The sequence below is a fragment of the Hyposmocoma kahamanoa genome, unplaced genomic scaffold (assembly GCF_003589595.1).
Source record: "Hyposmocoma kahamanoa isolate Upper Pololo Valley unplaced genomic scaffold, ASM358959v1 100332, whole genome shotgun sequence".
Lineage (NCBI taxonomy): Eukaryota > Metazoa > Arthropoda > Insecta > Lepidoptera > Cosmopterigidae > Hyposmocoma > Hyposmocoma kahamanoa.
Window position 1 is genome coordinate 1 of NW_020653304.1, and position 23,292 is coordinate 23,292.

At 37.4% G+C, this 23,292-nt stretch overlaps 2 protein-coding genes across 2 annotated transcripts; one reads left to right on the forward strand and one right to left on the reverse strand.

Annotated features, from left to right (window-relative positions):
• Nucleotides 1–15,359: 15,359 nt before the first annotated feature.
• On the reverse strand, nt 15,360–15,689 carry LOC113229944. Its single transcript, XM_026463638.1, has one exon. The coding sequence runs from the start codon at nt 15,687–15,689 to the stop codon at nt 15,360–15,362; it is 330 nt and encodes a 109-aa protein (XP_026319423.1).
• A 508-nt stretch (nt 15,690–16,197) lies between these two features.
• Nucleotides 16,198–17,349, forward strand: LOC113229951. Its single transcript, XM_026463647.1, has one exon. The coding sequence runs from the start codon at nt 16,198–16,200 to the stop codon at nt 17,347–17,349; it is 1,152 nt and encodes a 383-aa protein (XP_026319432.1).
• Nucleotides 17,350–23,292: the final 5,943 nt, after the last annotated feature.

Here is a 23,292-nt window from a genome sequence, read left to right on the forward strand (position 1 = left end):
CAACTGTTTCTATGATTCCATTTAAAAAGGGTTTAAACATCCTTCCTTTCTGTTTTGTGTTCTGATATAGTTTTTTTATCTCATTATCAAAATATTAAAGAACACGTAGAATTTTCTCTGCAAATATTCTCTTTCGACATCTTGAGCTCCTAACTAAAAAAATGTTACAAATTATACCACAATGCTGAAATTATGCTACAAATAGTTAAAGAGCTCAAGTGAAACGTTGCTTAAGGGAGTCACCACTTTCATTAATGCGGAATGAGCTCGAGCCGGTCAGAAAAAGCTTTAATAAAGCAAACGTTCTTAAGATCTCTAAATTAAAGACCTATGCAGATATACACATTATGCGCTACCGCTATGGGTAGCAAAATCCGAGTGGGTATTGGGTATTTTGATTGTTCAAACCTAACCGGATATACCGCTATGGGTAGCGAAAACTTTCTTGATTTTCGCCAGTAAAAGATCACACTGTAACCCAACGTAACGTGTAATCTCAACAAATTCATCATTTCACTATTTCACCGTCATGACTTGCGGGACGTTTGCGGAGGGAATGAATTTGTCGCTGTTACCGCACCGACCGCCCGGTGAAACCACTTCTGCAAAGCAAGCGAAAGGGCACTGCTCACCTGTACGGCTAGCACGAATGGGCGCGAATGCGACGTACACCACAAGATCTCTATGCGAGCAATAATAATAATAGCGTACACACATCGTACGCATCGCGGGTGCCATGGACACACACATAAACAACCACAAATTACCAAACTCACGAGAGAAATAAACATAGGCCATACAAATATTTCTCCCGGCCCGGGAATCGAACCCGGGATCTCTGAGTGGCAGTCCAGCACGAGATTAGAAGTATCTCGCGCTCTAATCTCGTGCTTTTTGTCGCTCTACCTACGAAACTTCACACAAATACGCGGCGGGATACCGCGCAGTATTTTTCGCTAGCCATACCGGTGGCGAACATCGTTTATGTTGGAATAAGCCTTAAGAGCATACACCCGCCTACACGAAACGCACAACGTCGTTGTTGCTCTAATAACATGGACATAAAGCTTTTTCTCACGGGTTTAATGCGATTCCCTGTCGATATGTGTGGTGACAACTTAAAGGTAACAAAGTAACATAAGGAGTGAACCTTACTTAAGGGTCTAACACCCTTGTCAGGGTTGCCTCCACAAACGTGTATTGTACCGATACCTCCTACCACGTAACAAAAAGAGCCCTTATTTTTGTTGCGGACTTTTTTAATTTCATGTCACAACGAAGTCTAACCGGAAAGGTCCTTGAGTCTTTTTGTTGAACAGTGTCTATTTACCATCACTTTCACCACACAAAAGCTTAACTTTGATATGTATATTTCTTAATTACAATTCTTAACATAAATCACAGCTCCACTTAGCAGTACTTTCCAGAATGTATATTATGGTTGCTTATGTAAGCATACACACAAAAACAATGAATTGGTCATTCTAAATTGAAATTGAAATAACATATTTCGTTAAATTTAGTTGATGATTTTTTGTGTTTTCACGAAGAACTTCAACTGTTGTTGTTAAGTATGAACAATTCTCAGTTTACGTGTAATACACGATGTTAAGTTGAGCTATGATAGGGTGTCGTATAAAGGTACATTTCGTGTATCGTGGTAGGTGACAAGAAGTGTACCTTCGTCACTTTTTCAATTCGCGGGCTTCGGGTGTTCATACCGACAGTGTGAAAAATATTACAACAAAGTGATTCCACGATCATTTTATTGTTAACCGTTGCATACATTAGGTATATTAATCTAGCTAATCTTCCAGCAGCAGTGCTCCTTGTAAAAGAGTTCGTTCAGGGAAGTACTGTCATCTTAAATATTTCAGCCGCCAAGCAGTAATGTAAGCATTACTGCATTCCGGTTTTGAAGGGTAAGGGTGCGGGTGAAATTACAGGCACATGGGACTTGTCAACTTACTATGACGGGCGTAGTGGTTGTGACCCTCAAATCTTTGCTATTTAAAACTCTGAGTGAGAGTACAACTGTTATGGACAGTCGTGTCGCTTAAAACAAGGCGCACGACTTGTTCTTCCCGTCACTTAATATTATTAAAAAAACAACTTAATTGAACGATAAATTGATTTTATCATTAAAACAGTGAATATTTTCCGAGATCTTTGTTAAATTCGTTTGTCTTCTATATTATGAATGAAGCTTAAGTGGCAGTGGTGTGATAAAGCAGTGTTAAGGTGGACTTAAAGTGACGGATCAGAAGCCACATAGTTACTACGGCATATTTTGAAATCATTGCACCACTCGCTTCTCCACGGCTAGTTACGATGTATATAAGCTAGATAATTATATTGATATGATAGATAATGGAAAAATACGAGTTCGTAGACAAATAATTACGGACGGAAAATTTAGAGATGTCATTGAAGTATGCTAAATTCAAAAGATCAAAGAACTAGATCCGCGAAGACAAAAAAAAGGAAAAATTTATTACCTGAAATCTATTTAGCTTCAAACCAACATGAATGATAAATAGCTTATTTGTTTTGTTTTCATATTTACTTTGAAAATATCACAAAACGGTTACTGATAGGTCCTTTTTGAAGTTTATTCGTGGATTTATTTTGGTAATATAGTTTTGGGTATAATAGGTATCGGGAACTACGTAATATGTAGCTATTTACTTCAACAATTTGTTTACAAACCTAGTGACTACTATTTTTCTTAGTGTTCGATCTTCGCATCCATATTTTTTATAATACCAAGTGACGGGACGAACAAGTCGTGCGCCTGGTGGTAAGTGACACGCCTATCCATAACAGTTGCAGTGCCACTTAGAGCTTTAAATTGCAACGATGTTAAGGGCACTGCCACTACGATCGTTATCCTGAGACATAAGTACCACATGCCTGTAATTTCACCAGCACCCTTAGTCTTCCAAACCAGAACACCGTAATGGTCGCATTATTGCTTGGCGGCAGAAATAGGTGGCAGTACTTCCCTGGACGAATTCTTTCACAGAGAGCTTTATAAAATTACAAATAAATTAGAACTAACTAGTAGAGTACTAATTTCACTAAAAATAAGTGAATATCTTGGTAAAACATTATAATAGTTACAATCAATATTACAATACTTGTTAGGGCTTTTTCAAACTGTAAACATTCGTTTTAACTCATTTGTTGTAGTATTACCTTAATACACTGTATAACATCGAGTATATGACCAGAAATAGAGACGAAATGTCATTTATTTTGTTAGAAAACTGTTTTGTCCATAGATTTAGTGGATATACTAAATCTATGGTTCTGCCAAATGATAACTGGTGACAACCACGCTCCGTTTGGCCAGCCCGAATTCGAAATATACATTAGTGTTGGGCAAGCAAATATTATATTATCGAAATCGATAGTTCAAGATAATGAAATGAAACATTTCCAACGAAGAAGTGAAAATGATCAAATTGTTAGTTTGACCCTTATACTTAGGACCTATCGATATGGCACTATACCATTACCTGTTTTTTTACACGACTGACTAAACAAAGGAGCGTAATGTTTTCATGGTGAATATATGTAAGGAAATATCGTTTATTGATTCCTCTGTAACTTCTGAATGTTTTAACCGATTTGGAATTGTTTAATATTCTTGGAAGCCATAGTCATTCCGAGTGAGCATGGCATTGCGTATCAAAAAATGTCAAAACACATGTTTGTACTGACAGCATACAAAAAAATTATATAAAAATAATATAATAATATATAAAAAAAGAAATATTTTGTTTACTTTATAAGAGCACAGGGACAGCCGTGGTGTTATTTTTTTAAATTCGATTTTGTTATGCAACAAAGAAGAAATAAAAATAACTAAAATACATTTGTGCCAGATGAGGGATAAGAGAAAAAACTGCCATGTTTAATTAAACAATCGTTAAAAGATCAAACGGCATTTAATATGCTCTAACTAGATACCTAAAAATACATGTACTTATTTAATTAATTTAGGCATCGCAACTACACTATTACAGTTTTAAGATTTAATTGAATAGCTGTATGAAGATTGCATAGTATAGAAATGTACTCTCAAACAAAAACAACTTTCCTGAGCAATAAAAATGAACGATTCACTCATTGACTTACAATCATATGGACGTCGGGTCCGCGCTAAAAAGTGTCCGCACTTGTAAGGCGCTAAAATCGTATACAGAGCGCCAAACTCCGCTTTAGTCTTCATTTGTTCGACTGACAGCGCGATACTGCGATGATATTACAATTTAAATTTCGAATAGGTTGACTTGGGACATTTTTTTCGTGATTTTTGTATTAGACCCGTCGTCCATTTATTTGTAAGTCAATGTGTGACCCCTATTTCATCTCTATTTCTTACAGCGATTTCTTCCAGGCAATCTTATAAAGATAGATTAAATATGAATAAAAGCGGGGGTGTTGATATAAATAATAACACAGACATATAGAAATAATCAAACAACACATTATATTTATAAATATACTTATACATACTCTTATATATAATATAATAATAACATACAAATACATAATATGTTCCTACATACACAATACTTAAAAATACAATCATGTACTGTATAATATTGCATATTTTTATGAGTATAACGTTTACAGCTTCAGATTTAACGACGTGAAGTTGTTTGAAGCCATTCACAATTCTAATAGTTGGCGTCTGGATAGATAGTTACAGGGAAAGCTAGGTTCAATTAGAGGCTAAAAGGAAACGGGTCACGTCCACATAAGCCGAGGCGGCGGGCCTGAGTCATGCGCCGCGCCACCCCTCACTCGTTTGCCAACGCTAAATCTCTAAACGCTAAATAAACATTGCGTAACGCGCATTTGATAAAAATACGTGGTGAACTGAACTACCCGCGTGGCAAGCGTGATAATTGTGGAAAATCTCTCTTCAAAAACTTGTAGTTCAGCAGTGTACCGGCTAATGAGGTGGTAGGAAATAAAAAACGATGTTATAGTTATTACTTTTAAACTTATCCTTTATAATATCTAAACATAACTGTATATACAGCACTGATGAGGCGTTCATATAACTCGATTCCCACCGGCTTGCCTAAAATTTTCCACGTATTATCAAATATTATAAGTATTATAAAGTAATTTACTACATTTTGTGCTCACTTTTAGGTGTAGAATAATTAACCAGTGAAATAGTGTATACTAGTATCTCGTGTGCTAATAATATAATAAGTGCTGTGTTTAAATTATCGCCAAGTTGTTAAGGCAAAAGTGTCTTTTGTTTCGCTCCGGCTTTACTAAAGAAAATTTTCACTCGTCGCCACTGGTTTGAAATAACAAAATGTTGTTAAGTAACAGCAATCTTGCAAGATTATTTCATCGTACTAGCGTCATAAACGACAACTTTTATTTTATCAGATTTATTTTACAACTAACCCTGTATAATTGATCGTGTTTTTATTATTATTATCCTACGACTTATCACACCAATCTCGATTTTTCTTTTACAGGATATAATAATAATATAATTGAAACGGGTTGCGGTTTTAGTGAAAAATCAAATACAAAATTATTCTTACGTTTCTGTGAAAAAAATGTAGGTACTACTGTATAGTATACTCTCCATTATAATTGTTGCGTGACGTTTTTCAAACCTTTTGTCTTAAACAAAAAAACGAAAAACGTCACGCAGTTAAGGTGTACGACCGTTTCCAGTTGAAAACATCATCATTGCTTTTAAAAACAAAACTGTTTTATTTACATTGTTTTTGGTTGTCATGTTGTATACAAAGCGTGGGCACCTAGGGCTTTAAATCAAATAGAAGTGCTTCAAGGGAACATTAGCTAAATAATTTTGAATTTTATACCGTGAATTTGACAGTCAACCAATGAAACTGCCTCCATGGCCGAACGGTTTCCATGCTGGTCTGCCACGCAGAGGTTCCGGGTTCGATTCCCGGGCCACCGGGAGAAACATTTGTATGGTCTACATTTATTTATCTCGTGAATTTGGGTGTAATTTGTAGACATATGTGTGTGCACGGTACAGGTTTTCCCTGGTGCGGGACTATAACAAAAATTACATGTCCCATTGCACGGGTTTTTTCTACGGTTTAGACCAAAGTTCCTGAACATTTTTGTCTGGTAGACAATGTGTGTTTTTTTCTGTTTTGCCTAGATCTCCTTTCAAACTAACAACTTCAATTTATAGACAAGAACATTCACAACAACATGTTCCAAACAAAACGTTATCAATAGTGTTAGTATTTTGTTTTAGTGTTGAATTTTGTCAAAGAGTAGTGGTACCGTGGATCTGCCTACCTACCAATGAGGTAGGCAGGCAGATAATTATCGATAAATATCATTGGTAAATACTCGTTTACCAATGATATTTATCGATAGTTGGGGAATTAAAGTAAAGACCCCTGGCAAAGTCGCTATTAGTTGCGCAATATATTTAATTTTGCTTTGACCCAGAGGCCTTCCGCTTACTATTTATAATTATTATATTACTAAAAAGAAAAACAAATTAAGTAAAAAGAAAATACAGTCGAGTTCTTGAAAATATTGATATTATGTTTTGTACTTTACCTTGCGGAAAGGCAACAATCTTTAGACCACGCAGCCTAGTCTTTTTTTAAATTTATATAATAATATAACATATGCATACGCATATACACTTTAGTTAATTTAGTTTAGTTTAAGTCCAATAGTAATATTAACGACATAAATATATACATATCCAACTATACTATTTAATACATACATATATTCAACATAATAAGATTTATATACCTACTTATAATTTGAGCATACCCACCAACCCACCATATCTAAAATATTTACTAATTATTGCCTTTTAAAATAATTCAAACCCACAGTTCTCTTTATAGATGCAGTGCTAGACGCAAATAAATCAAAGTCATTATCGGTGCTATACTTGTTAAAGGTTTTACAGCTACGTACCATGAATTTTATTTTATTTTTTATTTTTATTGGATAAGGTACAGCAACAGATTACAGATCATAATTTACAACAGACAAAAATCTATTCTACATGAATGGTTATAAACCTGCAACCCAATTAGCTATACACAACACTTTAGTATATATAATAAACAGTAGCACCTAGGAATTAACTATATATATATATATATATATATATATATATATATATATAACAAATAAACAGCACCATTAAGAGATATTACAAAAAAGAATGAAAAATTTACGTAACAAAATTAAGGTGGTAGATTGGAATGTAGAGACTTTCTAAAAACTATGTAACTACTACTATAAAGATCATTATTAGCACAGATGTCATTATAATATCTACACATTCTGTATATCGGATTATTACTCGAGACATTATTAGCAGAGTGTGGAATATGGAATAATTGGGGTATACGCACAGAACGAGTTGGCACCTTCATATATATCATCTGGAGTAAGGTAGCATCTGCACAACCGTTAGCAATCTTGTGAAACATGCATAAATCAGATATTTGTCGTCTTTTTTCAAGACTAATCATGCCAAATTTAGTCAGACGATCGCTGTAGGTTGGTATTTTCTTCCTCAAGCCGTATTTATAGCACATTGCTCTCAGGAATCTTCGCTGCACTGATTCTATTCTATCTTTATGGTTCTGGTAAATCGGAGACCACACAGATGAACAGTACTCTAAAATACTTCTTACCAAAGAGTTGTATAATATAAACCATGATGTCACGTTTTGGAAGGGTTTAGCAACACGAAGGACCAACGAGAGCATTTTATTCGCTCTGCTACATATGTAGTCATAGTGGGATCTGAATGAAAGGGCTGAATCAAAGATTACGCCCAAATCTTTTACATTAAAAACTCTCTTTAATGACGATCCACCAATTCCATAAGTATATACAACTGGGTATCTTTTTTTTTTGTAAAAGTAATTGTGTTACACTTATTATAATTTAAAGACATTCGATTCAGCTTGCACCACTCACTTATGATGTCGATATCATTTTGTAACGCAATACAGTCGTGAATGGTCACAACATCTCTAAAGATCTTAATGTCGTCCGCGTAAGCAAGACAGGGACTATCGATTTTTTTCCACAGATCGTTGATAAAAATTAGGAATAAAAGCGGACCAAGATTAGAACCCTGAGGCACACCTGATATTGGGATGAAGGGGTCAGAATCATAGCTATTTAAAGCCACAAGTTGTGAACGGTTGAGAAGGTAGGAGGCCACCCGACGTAAAAGATTGCCATGAATGCCTAGCTGATGGGCTTTTGTGATGAGGATAGAGTGGTTTACACGATCGAAGACCTTGGCAAAATCTGTATAAATTGCGTCTACTTGATTACCGCGACCAAATGAATCACATATGTATGAAGTGTATACTAGTAAATTTGTCTGTGTAGATTTCCCTGATATAAAACCATGCTGACCTTGGTTAAGTAAAGGATTTATATGGTTGTATATTTGTTCATAAACAATGCCCTCAAATATTTTTGTAAACCAGTTCAATATACAGATAGAACGATAGTTAGTAATGTCATTTTTATTGCCAGACTTATGAATAGGAGTTATTTTGGCTACCTTCCATAAATAAGAGAAAACACCACACTCTAAAGATTTGTTATAAATTTTAGTTAATGGATTAACTAATAGCACTAACTAATAGCAGTAACTAACAGAAGCACAGAGACGGATAAAAACTGGGATAAAAATAATGTATATAACAATGTAACCTTAGTAACTGTTATAATCATAATTATACATATTATTTTATTGTGTAGTCAGAACAGTTTCTCACTCTTGTTTTATTTTCAAAACCTAAAATGTCATTAACTCCAGAGATATTTATTTATATTTATATGTTGGATTTTTTTGCAGATATAAGAGAAACTTTAAGAACCGTTTGGTACATATAACTAATTTTATGATAATTTTGTGGATTGGATCCTTTTTGCTCAACTACGTCCTATTACGTACAGACATCCATCTGCGTCTATCAATCGAATCATTTACGTTGTCTACTTCGCACACTGATACTTCGATAAAAAAAATTAAAATATAATTATGGTATCATTGAGAGGCATTTTTCTTTCCACGATTGCTATTTTTGAATTGTATCAGTGTTAAAGCCGGTGTGCGATTTGTTACAGAAGTTTAAATTGTGATGGTAATTGGAATTCAATTACCATCACCAATTGCCAAATAGATAAAATGTTATATAATGGTGTAAATGAAATGTTAGTATCGTCTAATTAAAACTAGTATAACACATAATTGTACTATTAATAATATGTTAATATGTTTATATATATGATAAGAAGTATAATAAGAAATTTTGTAATAATAATTATTGCTAAGGCTAGAAAAGTAATTAAACCATATTATAAGTTTCTATATTGCTATGCCCTTACAGGGTATTACATGTATACGTAATATAATGTAAAATTTGTATTATTTATATTATGTAAACTGCAATAAATATATTATCATTATCATTGCCATTCAATTGCCTAGTTTCAACTAGCAATTTCCATTTCATTGTCAAATCCGTGACTGAAGATAATGTGACAGTATTCGTGAAACAATAGGAGCAGGTATTTTGTGTACATAAAATATAATTAGAATATACATAAAGGTCCATTAGGTCCTGTGGTTTCGGGAGAATGCCGAGAGACAGACTAGACACGCAATTATGTAGGGCATAGAATTCCTTGAACAGACAATAAGTAAAGCATCTTTTTCCTACAAACATAAAATGAGAAATTTTAAGAAATAAATTAGGGCCTAATTGGATTACAATTGATTGATTAAAACAATTTCAATGTGGAACACCCTAATGAAATTTTTAGTAGCAGTAGAGTTCGTTGAGAAAGTTCACCCAGGGAAGTACTTACTTCAACTTTACCTATTTTTGCCACCTAGTAGTAATGTGAGCATTACTGCGTTCTGGTTTTGAAAGGTAAGGGTGCTGGTGAAATTACAGGTACATGGAACTTGTCAACTTGTCTCTGGGCGACAGACGCAGTAGCAGTGCCCCTCTTATCTTTGTGATTTAAAACTCTGAGTGGGACTACAACTGTTATGGATAGGCGTGTCGCTTACCCCCAGGAGCACAACTTGTTCGTCCCTTTACTTGGTATCATAAAAAATACGCCTGTTTGCCAGCAAATTGTTTATTGCTAATAATTTCATTATAATTATTAATAAATACAAAGATCGAACACTCAGAAAAAATTCTTTCGATCCGACCGGATTCAAACCGACGTCTTCTAGCATACCGTGTCAGATGCTATACCGACTAGGCCACGGAAGGAACCAGCGGACCTCACGAATTTTTCTACGTGCTTGCGTCGTAACTTTGTATTTTTTAAGGTTTTCCAACGACGTTTTAGCCGTAGCGCCATCTATGAGAAATCTATGATATTTCGTCACCTAGTTAGATACCTTTACAGCTACCAGCCCCGGCTAGAGATGTTGCTATTCATTGTATTTAAATTTTTATTGAATTGATATTCAATTATTTTTATGTGAAATTATTCCACTAAATAGTGGAGTAATTTGACAAACTTATCATAATTGTTAATACAAAGATCGAATACTCAGAAAAAATTCCTTCGATCCGGCCGGATTCGAATCGACGTCTTCGAGCATACCGTGCTAGACGCTATACCAATTATGCCACGAAATGAACCATTTCATTATATTTTTCAACATTCTTACAATGAATATCCATGAAGGACTGGATTGGACTCCATTGAGACATACAAATGTTCCTACTACCATTTTGAATGTTATTTTACGTGACTTGAAACACCGTTTGCCCTACTATTGTGGTTTCGTGAATTATGGACACTAATATTCGTCTAATACCATCTAATATTCGTATAATTCTGTAGACGTCAATAACTTACCTAACTTCACTTCTTTATCTAAGAAAGATAGAGTCACATAAATTAGTCTACGCTTCCAGAAAATATGTTAGTGAAAATTCCACACATCCTTCGTATCATAAACCAGAATGCGCAGTTTTTTTTTTCAGACACATACCTATTATTTAATGGACGGGAAAAAACAGACGACTGTTATAATTCTGGTAGTGTAGGGTCTGTTGTCATTCTAGTGCCGTCTAGTCAGGTTTCGAGTCCAATATTAATTAGCTACTGAGTCATTACCAAATATTATACGCCATTATGTCTGAGAATAAGCAACAGCATGAATATATAATAAAGCGTGCTCCGCTTCGTGTGTAACAAATCTCGAATTTAAATTTGCTTAGCAATCAGATTAATTTCACGCCTTATTTTCAACACGTTGATTTAACACTACGTCTATTTTAAGCAAAACAATTAATGTGACGCGTTCGTTCCGTACAATTTTTTTAAAGCCATGTAGTTTCCTATCTTTTTTTATAATATCAAGTGACGGGACGAATAAGACGTGCGCCTGATGGTAAGCTACATGTCCTTATGGACAGACAGAACTTTTAAATCGCAAAGATCTGAGAGGCATTGCCACTGCGCTCGTCACCCTGAGACATAATTTGACAAGTTTAATGTACCTGTAATTGTACTGTAGCACTCTTATCCTTCAAAACTGGAACACAGTAATGCTGACATTACCTACTGATTGGCGGCAGAAATTGGTAAGGTGGCAGTACTTCCCTGGACGACACTTTCACAAAGAGCTCTACCGCTACTAAAATATCTTATATATTTCGAAAATCCTTCACACTATGATCCTGCACACACATGGTTGAGTAAACACGATGTAGCTTACGAACAAAGGAATAGAAACTTGACTCACATTGTAATATTCGTGACGAAAATAACTGTCAGTTTCAATACTGAAATCGTTGACACGGCGTTAATTTGCAACGGCCACTGTTACTTTGAAAACAATTTCATAACAGACAAAGCTCGAAACTAAGTCTCCTCGACGAGTTACCCCGAGACGAATCTATTGTCTTTATTATTATTTTATTAAAGTTATGAAAATGAAGGCAGTCGGTACTTATTCGACATCTTCACCGTTAAAATTGGGCGTTTAATTAAATGGGATCAAAAATACGTACTTTTAACAGAAAGTTTTAAGGTGGTGTTTTTAATTATACGAGTAGATAAGTACTTATGACATTTATGCAAGTTTGTGGTTTACAAAAAAATTATATATATTGAAGCATTCTACACTTTTGAATAGTCGGAGCCTGACATAAGTCCGCACTTAATCTTGTTTTATGACAGTAGTACCAAATTTAACGTGACCCAGTTACAAAATATAAAGAACTTTACGAGGCTTCATACCTGTACAGTGGCATATAGTACTATGAAAGTATATATCGTCAGAGACTGGAACAATAAAGCACAGAATGGCGTTAATAAAGTGCACGCCCCTCGCGCAGTGGAATCGTATAAGCCGAGGTTACCAAGCGCCTTGTTCTTTAAAAAGCACTATGAATTATATGTGAACGCAGAAAAGTCGCAATGGTACAAATAGACTAATATATGACACTAATAGTACGAATGATTACATTTGCGAATAAATAAAAATATATTATCTTAATAAAAACAGTAACGTGAAATATGGCTACAGAACAAGTTAGTCAAACAATAAACAGAATATTTTTTACCAATTTATATAGATATTATTTGTAAACAGTTATTTCACATTTGACATTTCACGATGAACGTCGGCCAGAGACTCTGATACTCGTGTGATAGAAAAATTGTCACTGAGAAATTTCGTAAAGACGCGGCGAATGTCGATCGAAAACAACTGTTGGTATTCTCAGAAATTTACAATAGACATCATTCTACCTTTAGCGTTCGACTTGCATGACAGCCATGTCATGTCCGGCTCGAAGGACCAAATGTAAGGGCAGAATAGCGACTCTATCCTTACAGGATGTTACCTCGTGATCGCGACACGGTCACCGTTGTCACGAGGATGGTTTCGGAGTAGTTGTTGGAATTAAAAATGTTATAAGTTTAAAAGTAAAGTTGTTTCATTATAAACAAAAATGTAAAATAAAGTATTGTAAATGTTTTAAATATGTTAACGTTAAATGTTATTGATGTTTATTGTTTAGGATTTGGTAACTATCTTAAAAATACAGTAAAATGTCATAATACGATTTACCACATCAACAAAATAACTAGAACTAGCACATTAACACATCTTACTACAGCAAAATAAAACTAGAACTAGACCATATCAATGCAGCAAATTAAAGTTCAATGTTGTACGTAACCGTACAACGAGTGGTAAGAGGATGTAGAGATAGGGTGGATCTGTTTGCTTTTGAGAAATACGCATCATGTGTTATATCGATATATGATAAGAACAGAATAAGTACTAATAGAGATTTCAAAATCTTTCGACCTTGCATTTGTATTGATACCGAGACTAAGAATTTTCTAGACAACAGAGATCTTTAGATACTGAGTAACATTTTCTTAGATATTGAAGATGCGACATTATATTTCAATCGAGAAAATGTCGTAACATACAAAAATTATTCCCCAGACGGGGTACATACGTATTATTTTCTTTTAATATCGCTGAAGGGCGCTTCTCGAGGCTAATCCCCGCGGTACGGAGAATCCTCAAACATCAATTCAAATTCTATCTTTGAACATCTAAGCCTTTGTGTACAAAGTTAAGAAAATCTTAACAAAGTTTTCACTCTTATTTTACGAGGAAATCTCCGTCCCTGTAAGTGGATGCTTTTGGCGCAAACTCTATGCTCGGCCTAAAGTACTTTGAAAGATCGAAATAACGGGTTCAAACTAAAAATTCTGCTTTATAATTTTAAGTTACTTTGATACAAGTGTTCTAAAATTGTTGTTTTCGGGTGAATATCAACAAATGCATTCTTGTAAGTTTTGGTGGCGCAACTTTTTTTTTTAGATTTTCCAGTATCCGAGACTCGTTTGCAATAAAATGAAACATTTCATTTACATATACGTGACCGGGACATAACCATTTCCATTAATTTCAGAGATATAAGCAATTAAAAATTTTTCTCGCCACCAATACTTAGAAATGCCACCAAAACGCTTATCGGTTGCACCAGAATTGAATATTGCCACCAAAGTTGGAATATATAAAAAACAAAGACTATTAAGTAAATTTAATTGTGATAAAAATTTGTTTGCCCCTTTAAAACGACGCACAGTTGGAATTTTCTTCTGCTTTTTCTTTTTAATACCATGTGACGGGACGAACGAGTCATGCGCCTGCTGGTAAGCTACACGCTTGTCTATAACAGTGGCAGTGCCACTCAGAGCTTTAAATAAGCAAAGATCTGAGGAGCACTGCCACTGTGCCCGTCACCCTGAGACGTAAGTTGGCAAGTCCCATGTGCCTGTAACTTCACCAGCACCCTTACCCTTCCAAACCTAACTATGCTAACATTACTGCTTGGCGGCAGAAATAGGTAAGGTGGCAGTACTTCCCTGGATTTTAGTGAATGAATTCATTGTTGTTTTAATTGGCAGTTGAAGAACTATGATACACAACGCCATCTCTACGAATGTTTCCTAAAGATAAGTTATAGAAACCCAAATGTTTACCATGAGGACATACGGTAGGTTTCTCCGGACATTAAGGCTTGATGAGGCATCATCATCATTCACAGACTGATTTCACCCACTGCTGGGTATAGGCCTCCCGAAGTTTGTGCCATCCATCACGGTCCCGTGCTAGCCGCATTCATTCACACGCCGCGACGCGCACCATGTCGTCGACCCACCTTGCAACAGGGCGCCCGACGCTTCTTTTGCCCATCCTCGGCCACCAATCAGTCGATGTCTTGTTGGTGGAACAAGACATCGACTGATCATCACCTTGCCTAGCTAGGTGTCCCGCCCATTCCCATTTGAGTTCCATGATCCGAGTTCCAGCATCCTAGACTTTCTTCCATCGTCATATCTCAACGTTCGGAACTCGGTCTACAAGGCTGATGCCGAGCATAGCGCGCTTCATGGCCCTCTGTACAACTCTCAACCTGTATACAGTCTCCTGCGTGAGCGTCCACATCTCGTCACCATACGTCATGGCGGGCAGAACACATTGATTAAACAAGCGGGTCTTCAGATACTGTGGAACCTTACCTGATTTAAGGATGTCACCTAACTTGCTAAACGCAGCCCATCCCAGCTGGAATCTTTTTGAGATCTCTTTAGGCTGATGCTCTTTGCCAAAGAAAAGAACATGTCCGAGACAGACGTACTGATCGACTCTCTCCAGTCTCTCATTTCCCACCGTGACAGTGGTATTTGACGGACTGGAGAGATTCGCCATAATCTTCGTCTTGGACATATTCATCCTTAGGCCAACTCTCAAAGAAGCATCATAAAGTTGTTCCAGCATCCTTTGGAGATCGTCGAAACTTGCAAATAGCACGAGATCGTCCGCGAATCTTAGGTGAGACAAATGGTGTTACACCATTGATGTTAATGCCGCGGTTATCCCATTTAAGGGTTTTTACGACATCTTCAAGTCCTCGCCGGATTGGAACGGGATTGGTTAAATCGTGAACTCGTACCTGCAGAGTGGCTGAACGGTAGAGCTCCCGGGGCACATCCACGTAGCGGGAATCGATGTGGCAGCGATGAAGAGCGTGGAACACGGCCCAATGTTTGATACTGTCAAAAGCCTTCTCATAATCGACGAAGGCCATGACAAGGGGCCGGTTATATTCGAGACATTTCCCCATCAGCTAATTAACCGTGTGGATATGGTCGATGGTTGAGGAGCCGCTCCGAAAGCCAGCCTGCTCAATAGGTTGCGCTTCGTCAAGTTCACTGGTAAGCCAGATGGTCAAAATCTTTGTAAATAGTTATAAATCTGAGAGAGCAAGCTAATCGGCCGATAATTGCTAAGTTTTGCAATGTCGCCTTTTTTGTGGATGGTGGTGACGATGGCAATCTTCCATTGCTCTGGTGTTCGAGCTTCATGAAGAACTTTGTTGAAAAGTTTCACAAGCACTTTTACCACAGGATTTCCTCCTGCTTTGAGTGGCGCCTCGCATGCCGTAGCGAGCAGACGTGTGTTTTATACGGTCGTATCAGCGCTTCGCGCTGTCAGTGTGTGTTACGTATTTTACGATGTCAACGATTGTAAAATGTGGAAGCTGCAACGTTGTAATATGCGAATTACTGGCCTTTGTTCAAAATAAAATACAGGTCATGGATGAAGAGAGTATACGACGTATCTGCACAACTTCTTTCTCGACGGTAGAAGTGACTGAGGCGAAAAAGCTGCTGTGTGATTCCATTCCGAGCAAAGTACGAAGAATCACCAGAAAAGGCGAAGGAAAATCGCAGAGGGATATAGAAGACATCATATGTCTTTTTAAGGAAACTGACCCTGACTTAACCCCTATTTTTGTGGCAAGGGACCTAAATAAACTACCTCCCATCACCTTCGATTATGTGGACGCATCAAAGCTTTTAAGGGATATAAATTTACTACAACGTGATCTAAAGCTGGTGCAGGATGCTTATGTATCTAAACAAGAATATTCAAAACTCAGAATAGAGCTGGATGCTCTCAAATCCGCGTCACTAGTGAATAATTTCAATAATACGTGCAATTTTAACGAAAATCTTAACGTTAACCAAAGACTAAGAGGCGCCTATTTGTTGAACAATTCGGATGTCGATAGTGGCCCCATGGGTATTAATTTTTCCGATATTGGAGAATCTCGCAACCCGGAGGTAGATCTGAAAATCGGCATCCAGCGGACACAGGTAATGGACGCCGCTGTGCCGAGTGTCTGCGATGAATCACCCGCACGGCCGATGCTCGCATCGCCGCCCGCGCCGGAGCCGCGTCAGGCAGTGTGTGACGTAAGCGATCAGCTGAGTGCGCCTGCGAAGAAAACTTGTTTCTCGAGTGCGTTTGTCGCGGAAGCAAATGTTGATAAAGGAAATGAATGGATAACAGTGATCAATAACAAGAAGAAGTCTAAACGTTATGAAAATAAAATAGGATTGGCAACACAATTATCGAATTTTAAATCAGCGAATTTAAAAGTGCCTATATTCCTATCAAATGTGCACAAAGATACTAAACCTGAGGCAATAAGTGACTATGTTTACAAGCAAACGAATGAGAAAATATCTTTAATTGAAATAGCACAACGCAAGGAAAGAGGATATAATGCGTTTAAGATGTTTGTTCCTCGGCATAAACTATACATGTTTCTTGAAGAAAAATTGTGGCCTGAAGGAGTAATATTCCGTCGTTTTATAAATTTCAATTACCAAGTAAAGCACCGTGTCGAGGCTAGCAAACCAGGTCAAAATGAACAGCAACAAAGAGATTGTACCCAGTAACAGCTTTGTTACATTTAACTGTAAATCGGTGAAGAGATCGGTCGAAGGAATTCGTCAGTTATGTAAGACAGCTGACTTAATAGCTCTACAGGAAACGTGGCTCTTTCCGCATGACCTGCCGTACCTTGCGAGTATAGACGCTGTCTTTGGGAGCACCGGGACGTCTGCTGTCGACACTACGGCTGGAATGCTGGTAGGAAGGCCCTATGGTGGGGTTGCGCTGCTTTGGAGAAAAAGTGTGTTTCCCTGTGTATCGATAATACCGTGTTCGAGTGCTCGTATTTGTGCCATTAAAATTCATCTGAATAATCAAAAGTTTATAGTGTGTAGTGTATACATGCCCGTTGACTGTAGTGAAAACTTAGCAGAGTTTACAAATTGTTTGGGTCATTTAAGTGCCATAGTCGAGGCAGGTGAATGTGAGGCTGTGTTTTTATTGGGTGACTACAATGCACACCCAGGTCAGCCGTTTTTTAATGAGTTAAAAATGTTTTGCTCGGAACAGAACTGGATTTGTGACGATGTGAGTAAACTAGACTCTAATTCATTTACGTATGTGAGTGATGTGCATGGGACGGGGAGGTGGTTAGATCACTGTATAGTTACTGAATCAGCGCATAAATTAATAACTAGCACCAGAATTTTATACGATGTATATTGGCCTGATCACCTCCCACTCCTTATTGAATGCAGGCTTAATTGTGTTGTACCTAAGGTCAGTCCTAAGAATACATTTTGCAATGAAGTTAAATGGGGCAATAGAACTGATGAGCAAATAAATCATTATACAGAATTATGCAATAGAAACTTAAAACTTGTAGACTTTCCATCAGATTTTATAAAGTGTAGTTATGGCTACTGTAATGACGTGTGTCATAGAAATGTTATTGATAACTTATATAAGAATATAGTGTCTATTTTATCATCTGCAGCAATTGATACCAACAAAAGAAATGTTTGTAAACAGAAAAAACCTGCCATAATAGGGTGGAACAAGCATGTCAGTGCGGCACACAGAGAGGCCAGGTCCAAGTTTAAGATGTGGGTTGTGTACGGTCGACCGAAACAGGGTTTTGTTTATGATGAGATGGTGGACAGCCGGCGTGTGTTCAAAAGTAGATTAAAGTGGTGCCAAAATCATAATTATCAATTAAAAATGAATATTTTGGCGATTCATCACTCGAAAAACGACTTTGGAAACTTCTGGAAGTCTACGAAGCGGCTTAATACCGGACCTGGTCTCCCAGAGACTGTGGGCGGGGTGAGTGACGTAAAGCTAATTGCTAACCTTTTTAGAGAGCAATTTACGATCTCATCACCGCTGGGACCATCGTCAGTTCTCACGCCCAGTGCTGAGACCAAGCGTGATCCAAATGTAGTTATCAGTGGAATGACAATTGCACGTATCCTAAAAGCTATGTCAACAGGTAAATCTCCGGGTCACGATGGTCTCAGTATTGAGCATCTAAAGTATGCAGGTGTACATCTACCCAGAGTGCTAGCGCTTTTATTTAACGTTTGTATCGCACATTCGTACCTGCCCGGGGACTTGATGAGAACCACAGTGGTTCCTATTGTAAAGAACCGTACGGGTGACCTATCGGACAGATCCAATTACAGGCCAATATCCTTGGCAACGACAATAGCCAAGATATTTGACAGTGTGCTTAATTCGGTATTGGAAGAGCACTGTACGCTCCATCATGGACAGCATGGCTTTACGCGGGGGCTGTCAACGGAGACTGCAATGTTGAGTCTAAAGCACACTGTCAAATACTATACGGACAGGCGTACACCTGTGTACGCCTGTTTCCTGGACCTCAGTAAAGCTTTCGATCTGGTCTCGTATGACATCCTGTGGCGCAAGTTGAAAGATGCGGGACTACCTGATGGCTACACAGACCTGCTAAAATTTTGGTATTGTAATCAGGTGAGCTATGTGAGATGGGATAATGAATTTTCCGAGCCGTACAGGATGGAGTGCGGTGTGAGGCAAGGGGGATTAGCCTCTCCGAAGCTCTTCAACCTGTATGTAGACGCATTGGTCCGGGAGCTCAGCGGCATGCATGTCGGGTGCCACATTGGCAACGTGTGCGTCAACAATATCAGTTATGCGGACGATATGGTCCTACTGGCACCCTCGGTCAGTGCATTAAGAGCGCTTCTCGGAGTCTGTGAAAGTTTCGCTGCCTCACATGGCTTATTGTACAATACCGATAAGTCACAGTTCATGGTCTTTAAGGCTGGTAATAAATGTCCTAACTTTGTACCCCCTATAAGTCTCTATAACGAACCTTTAGAAAGAGTTTATAAATTTAAATACCTTGGACATATTGTGACTGACAGCCTTAGGGACGATGAAGACATTGATAGGGAACGTAGGGCACTGTCGGTTAGGGCGAATATGTTGGCACATAGGTTTAGTAGTTGCACGGATACAGTTAAAATTACACTTTTTAAAGCATACTGTACATCATTCTACGCGTGCAGCTTATGGACCAACTATACCAAAAAGGCCTACAGTGCCCTGCGTGTCCAATATAATAACGCCTTCAGGGCGCTGTTGCGGCTGCCGCGCTTTTGTAGCGCTTCTGCGATGTTTGCGTGGGCGGGCGTAGACAGCTTTGAAGCTATCATGCGCAAAAAAAGCGCATCAATATTATACAGAGTGCGTGGCAGCAGCCACAGCGTGCTGAGGGAGATGGCTGACAGTGGGGACTGTCCACTGATCGGCCACATGCTGAGAAGGACGAGGTCACTTTTAGAAATAAAATACTAACATACTCACTAAGTTTGTACTAACAATTTATGGATCACGGTTGTCTGAAATAAATACTTTTATTATTATTATTATTTGAGTAGTTGGACTGAAACACCATCATCTAATCGTCATCAGATGATGGTGTTGATAAGGCACTGAGTACTAATTTAGAGTTATTACTTTTTCTTCAAATAACCTGAAGAATGAGCCAGTCTTTTTGAACAATTTCGTAATGTACACGTTTAATTTGAATATTATTACCGGTAGCTTTTAACGCCAGATGATCGAATCAATGTCAGTAATGTCATTCCCAAACGACACTGATTGATCTGTAGTTGTCTTTAAAAATCCTCCAACTACATCCGGGGCACCCGCGATTATTGCGAATGTGGCCATGGCAAGGGTGCCCAGGAGTTGAAGGATTATTAAATAGAACTGCAGATCAAAGTGTCATTTGGGAACAACATTACTGATATTGATTCGTTTATCTGGCATTAAAACCTGCCATTGATAAAATTAAAATTAAACCTGTAGAAAATTACGAAATTGTAGAAAAGACTGGCCTTTTCCTGGTAACATGAATTTTCTTCAGGTTGTAAATAAATTTTATTGAATGTCAAGATGTTTCACCACTATGATATTCAATTATTTTTTGTGAAATTACTCCACTAGTTAGTTATAATTGTACCGAGTGTTATTTCTTCAGGTTATTTGGAAAAAGTAACAACTATAAATTAGCATTCTGTGCCTTATTTTGCATCAAGTCTCAATGTCTCGATAAACCCAACGACTATTTTATACAATGAAACAGAAAGTGGACACACTAGCAAAACTGAAAATCGGGACATTAATATTTTTTATTAATTATTATTGTACAATGAATTTTCTGAAATTCTTGCCCTAAACTCATTTTACGTCTAATTAAACTATAAAAAATAAATCATTAATATTTCTTCACTTTACACCTGGTTTCTCAGCCTGGACTCGCAAAATGTACGCATGAGATATTCACCCTTTCCTAGAGTAATGAAATGCAATTAACCTTTATGAAAAAAACACCTAAGAAGATCTTTTGATCCAGTAATCGAAGTGTAAAACGAAATTTTTATAATCAATGAAATTCGAATGGCTTTGGCGTTGCGTGCAAATGTTAGGAAGCGTACAAATCTGGCGAATGCGTTTATATTTGTAATTATGTTTGAAATAAAAAAAAAAACCTGTTCAAACGTATACATGTATCAGTAAATAAGCTTTATCTTCGTACGATCATCGTACAGTAAACAGCACATCAAGTTACACACTTTTGTTCGAATATCGCATTCAGTGCAACGCAACAAGGTCCGTCAATGTGTTGCATGATGTGTTGCCGTCTGTATGTTTTATGATTTTTTTTATAGTCATATTTATATAATATACAGTTTATTGCAATAGAATTGAAAATAGTTATTACATTTAATGATTTTTTTAAATTTTAGTAGCAATAGAGCACATCTTGAAATAGTTCGCCCAGGGAAGCACTGCCGCCTTACCTAGTTCTGCCGCCAAGTAGTAATGTGATTACTGCGTTCCGGTTTTAAAAGGTAAGGTAAGGGTGCTGGTGAAATTACAGGCACATAGTACTTTTCAACTTAATTTATGTTTCAGGATGACGAGCGCAGTGGCACTGAAAGCACAGCTTCGGAGTGTCTCTGTTATTCGAGCGACTCTGCGAACGATGAAATCGGCGAGAGCGGCAGCGTGACGTAGATCGACTGCGCATGCGTGGCAGCGCAGTAAGCGTAGCTACCTGTCGCGTCAGATCGGCGATGATCTGACGTAGCTCGTTGATCTCGGTAGCGATGGAAGGCGTGGATGTCAATGTTGATGAGGTGGATGGCATCGTGAGTTGATGAATGTGAGGTTGCTGGATGACTTCATTGATGTTGTCGGCAAGTTGCGAATTTCTCTAACTGACAATCTGTCTGAGAAGCAATGATGGCTTGAATGTTGTTAGGAAGTCTGTTTGCCCAGAGGGATCGCACAAATTCGTCAGGTACCCGAGGTCCAGCAAGGTTTTGTAGATGCCGTAAGAACTACGAGGGTTTGCGATCGCTTAGTTCTTCGTGAGGTAACAGTTGACGTAACTTCTGTTCTTGCGACACTGACAGTCGTTTGATCAGTTCAGATTTCATTTTTTGATATTTGGTGCCATCAGTTCGGGTTCACAACTATATCTTTCACCTCGGATACATATTTCACGTCTGAGTTGGCGATTACATGATAAAATTTTGTGGAATCGACTGTAATATTTGCGATTGCCTCTCGAGTTGATTAAACCATAAAGCGGGCTCTTCTGCCCAAAAGGATAGTAGTCTAGGCTCTACTCTATGAGTAGAATCACTGGCTGAGTGAATATAGTTTTGTAATTAGAATGTGTTTTGAAAAATGAAATAAGAAAAGAATAGAACATCTTGAGAGTTCGAGATGTAACCTGAAATAGAAAATATGTGAAAGAATACAATAAACCAAGTTTTGAAGATTATTCCAGTTTATATTTATAAAAGTACCTCTCGCTACGCAACACGAGCTACGCCTCAGTTTACAAATTGTGCAATTCACCGGGATTCAATTCAACAAATGAGGGAAGTACGAATCCCGATGTGAAAATTTTTTATATTTTTATTTTGAAAATTCTGCCAATGGAAGAGATATAATATAACTCAAGCCTGCAAATGATGGACGCAAGCTTACGAATGATGAAAGGATTCCGATGTAGAAAAGTCCTTCGTGAAATATTTTTATATGTTTTTACGACACAACTTCCAGGAAAGCGTACATAAATAAGGTCGTAATTTATATTTGTATATTTAATATTAATTTATAATTGATGCCAGTAAGAAGTGCGAGAAGAGACTATGTATTGTGTGTCGGCAGAAAGATTTAATGGATTCAACGACGTAGACAAGTTTTGAATCAATTTGAGGCCTTTAGTGTATTAAATAATTGGTCTGATGTGCATAAGAGATACGTGTTTGCATTGTATTTGGAGGGGCCAGCTCTACAATGGTATAAAACGTATTTTTCTTCATACACGACGTATGATGCAATTGCACAGAAGCTAAGAGAGGAATTTTCCTCACAAATAGATTACGCCTGAGAATTTTATTATAGGCGACAGGGACCTAATGAATCGCTGATAAGTT

Bases quoted from the DNA above. Each gene is read 5' to 3' on its own strand.
- LOC113229944 (XM_026463638.1), bottom strand. From the start codon at position 15,689: ATGGCCTTCGTCGATTATGAGAAGGCTTTTGACAGTATCAAACATTGG.
- LOC113229951 (XM_026463647.1), top strand. From the start codon at position 16,198: ATGGATGAAGAGAGTATACGACGTATCTGCACAACTTCTTTCTCGACG.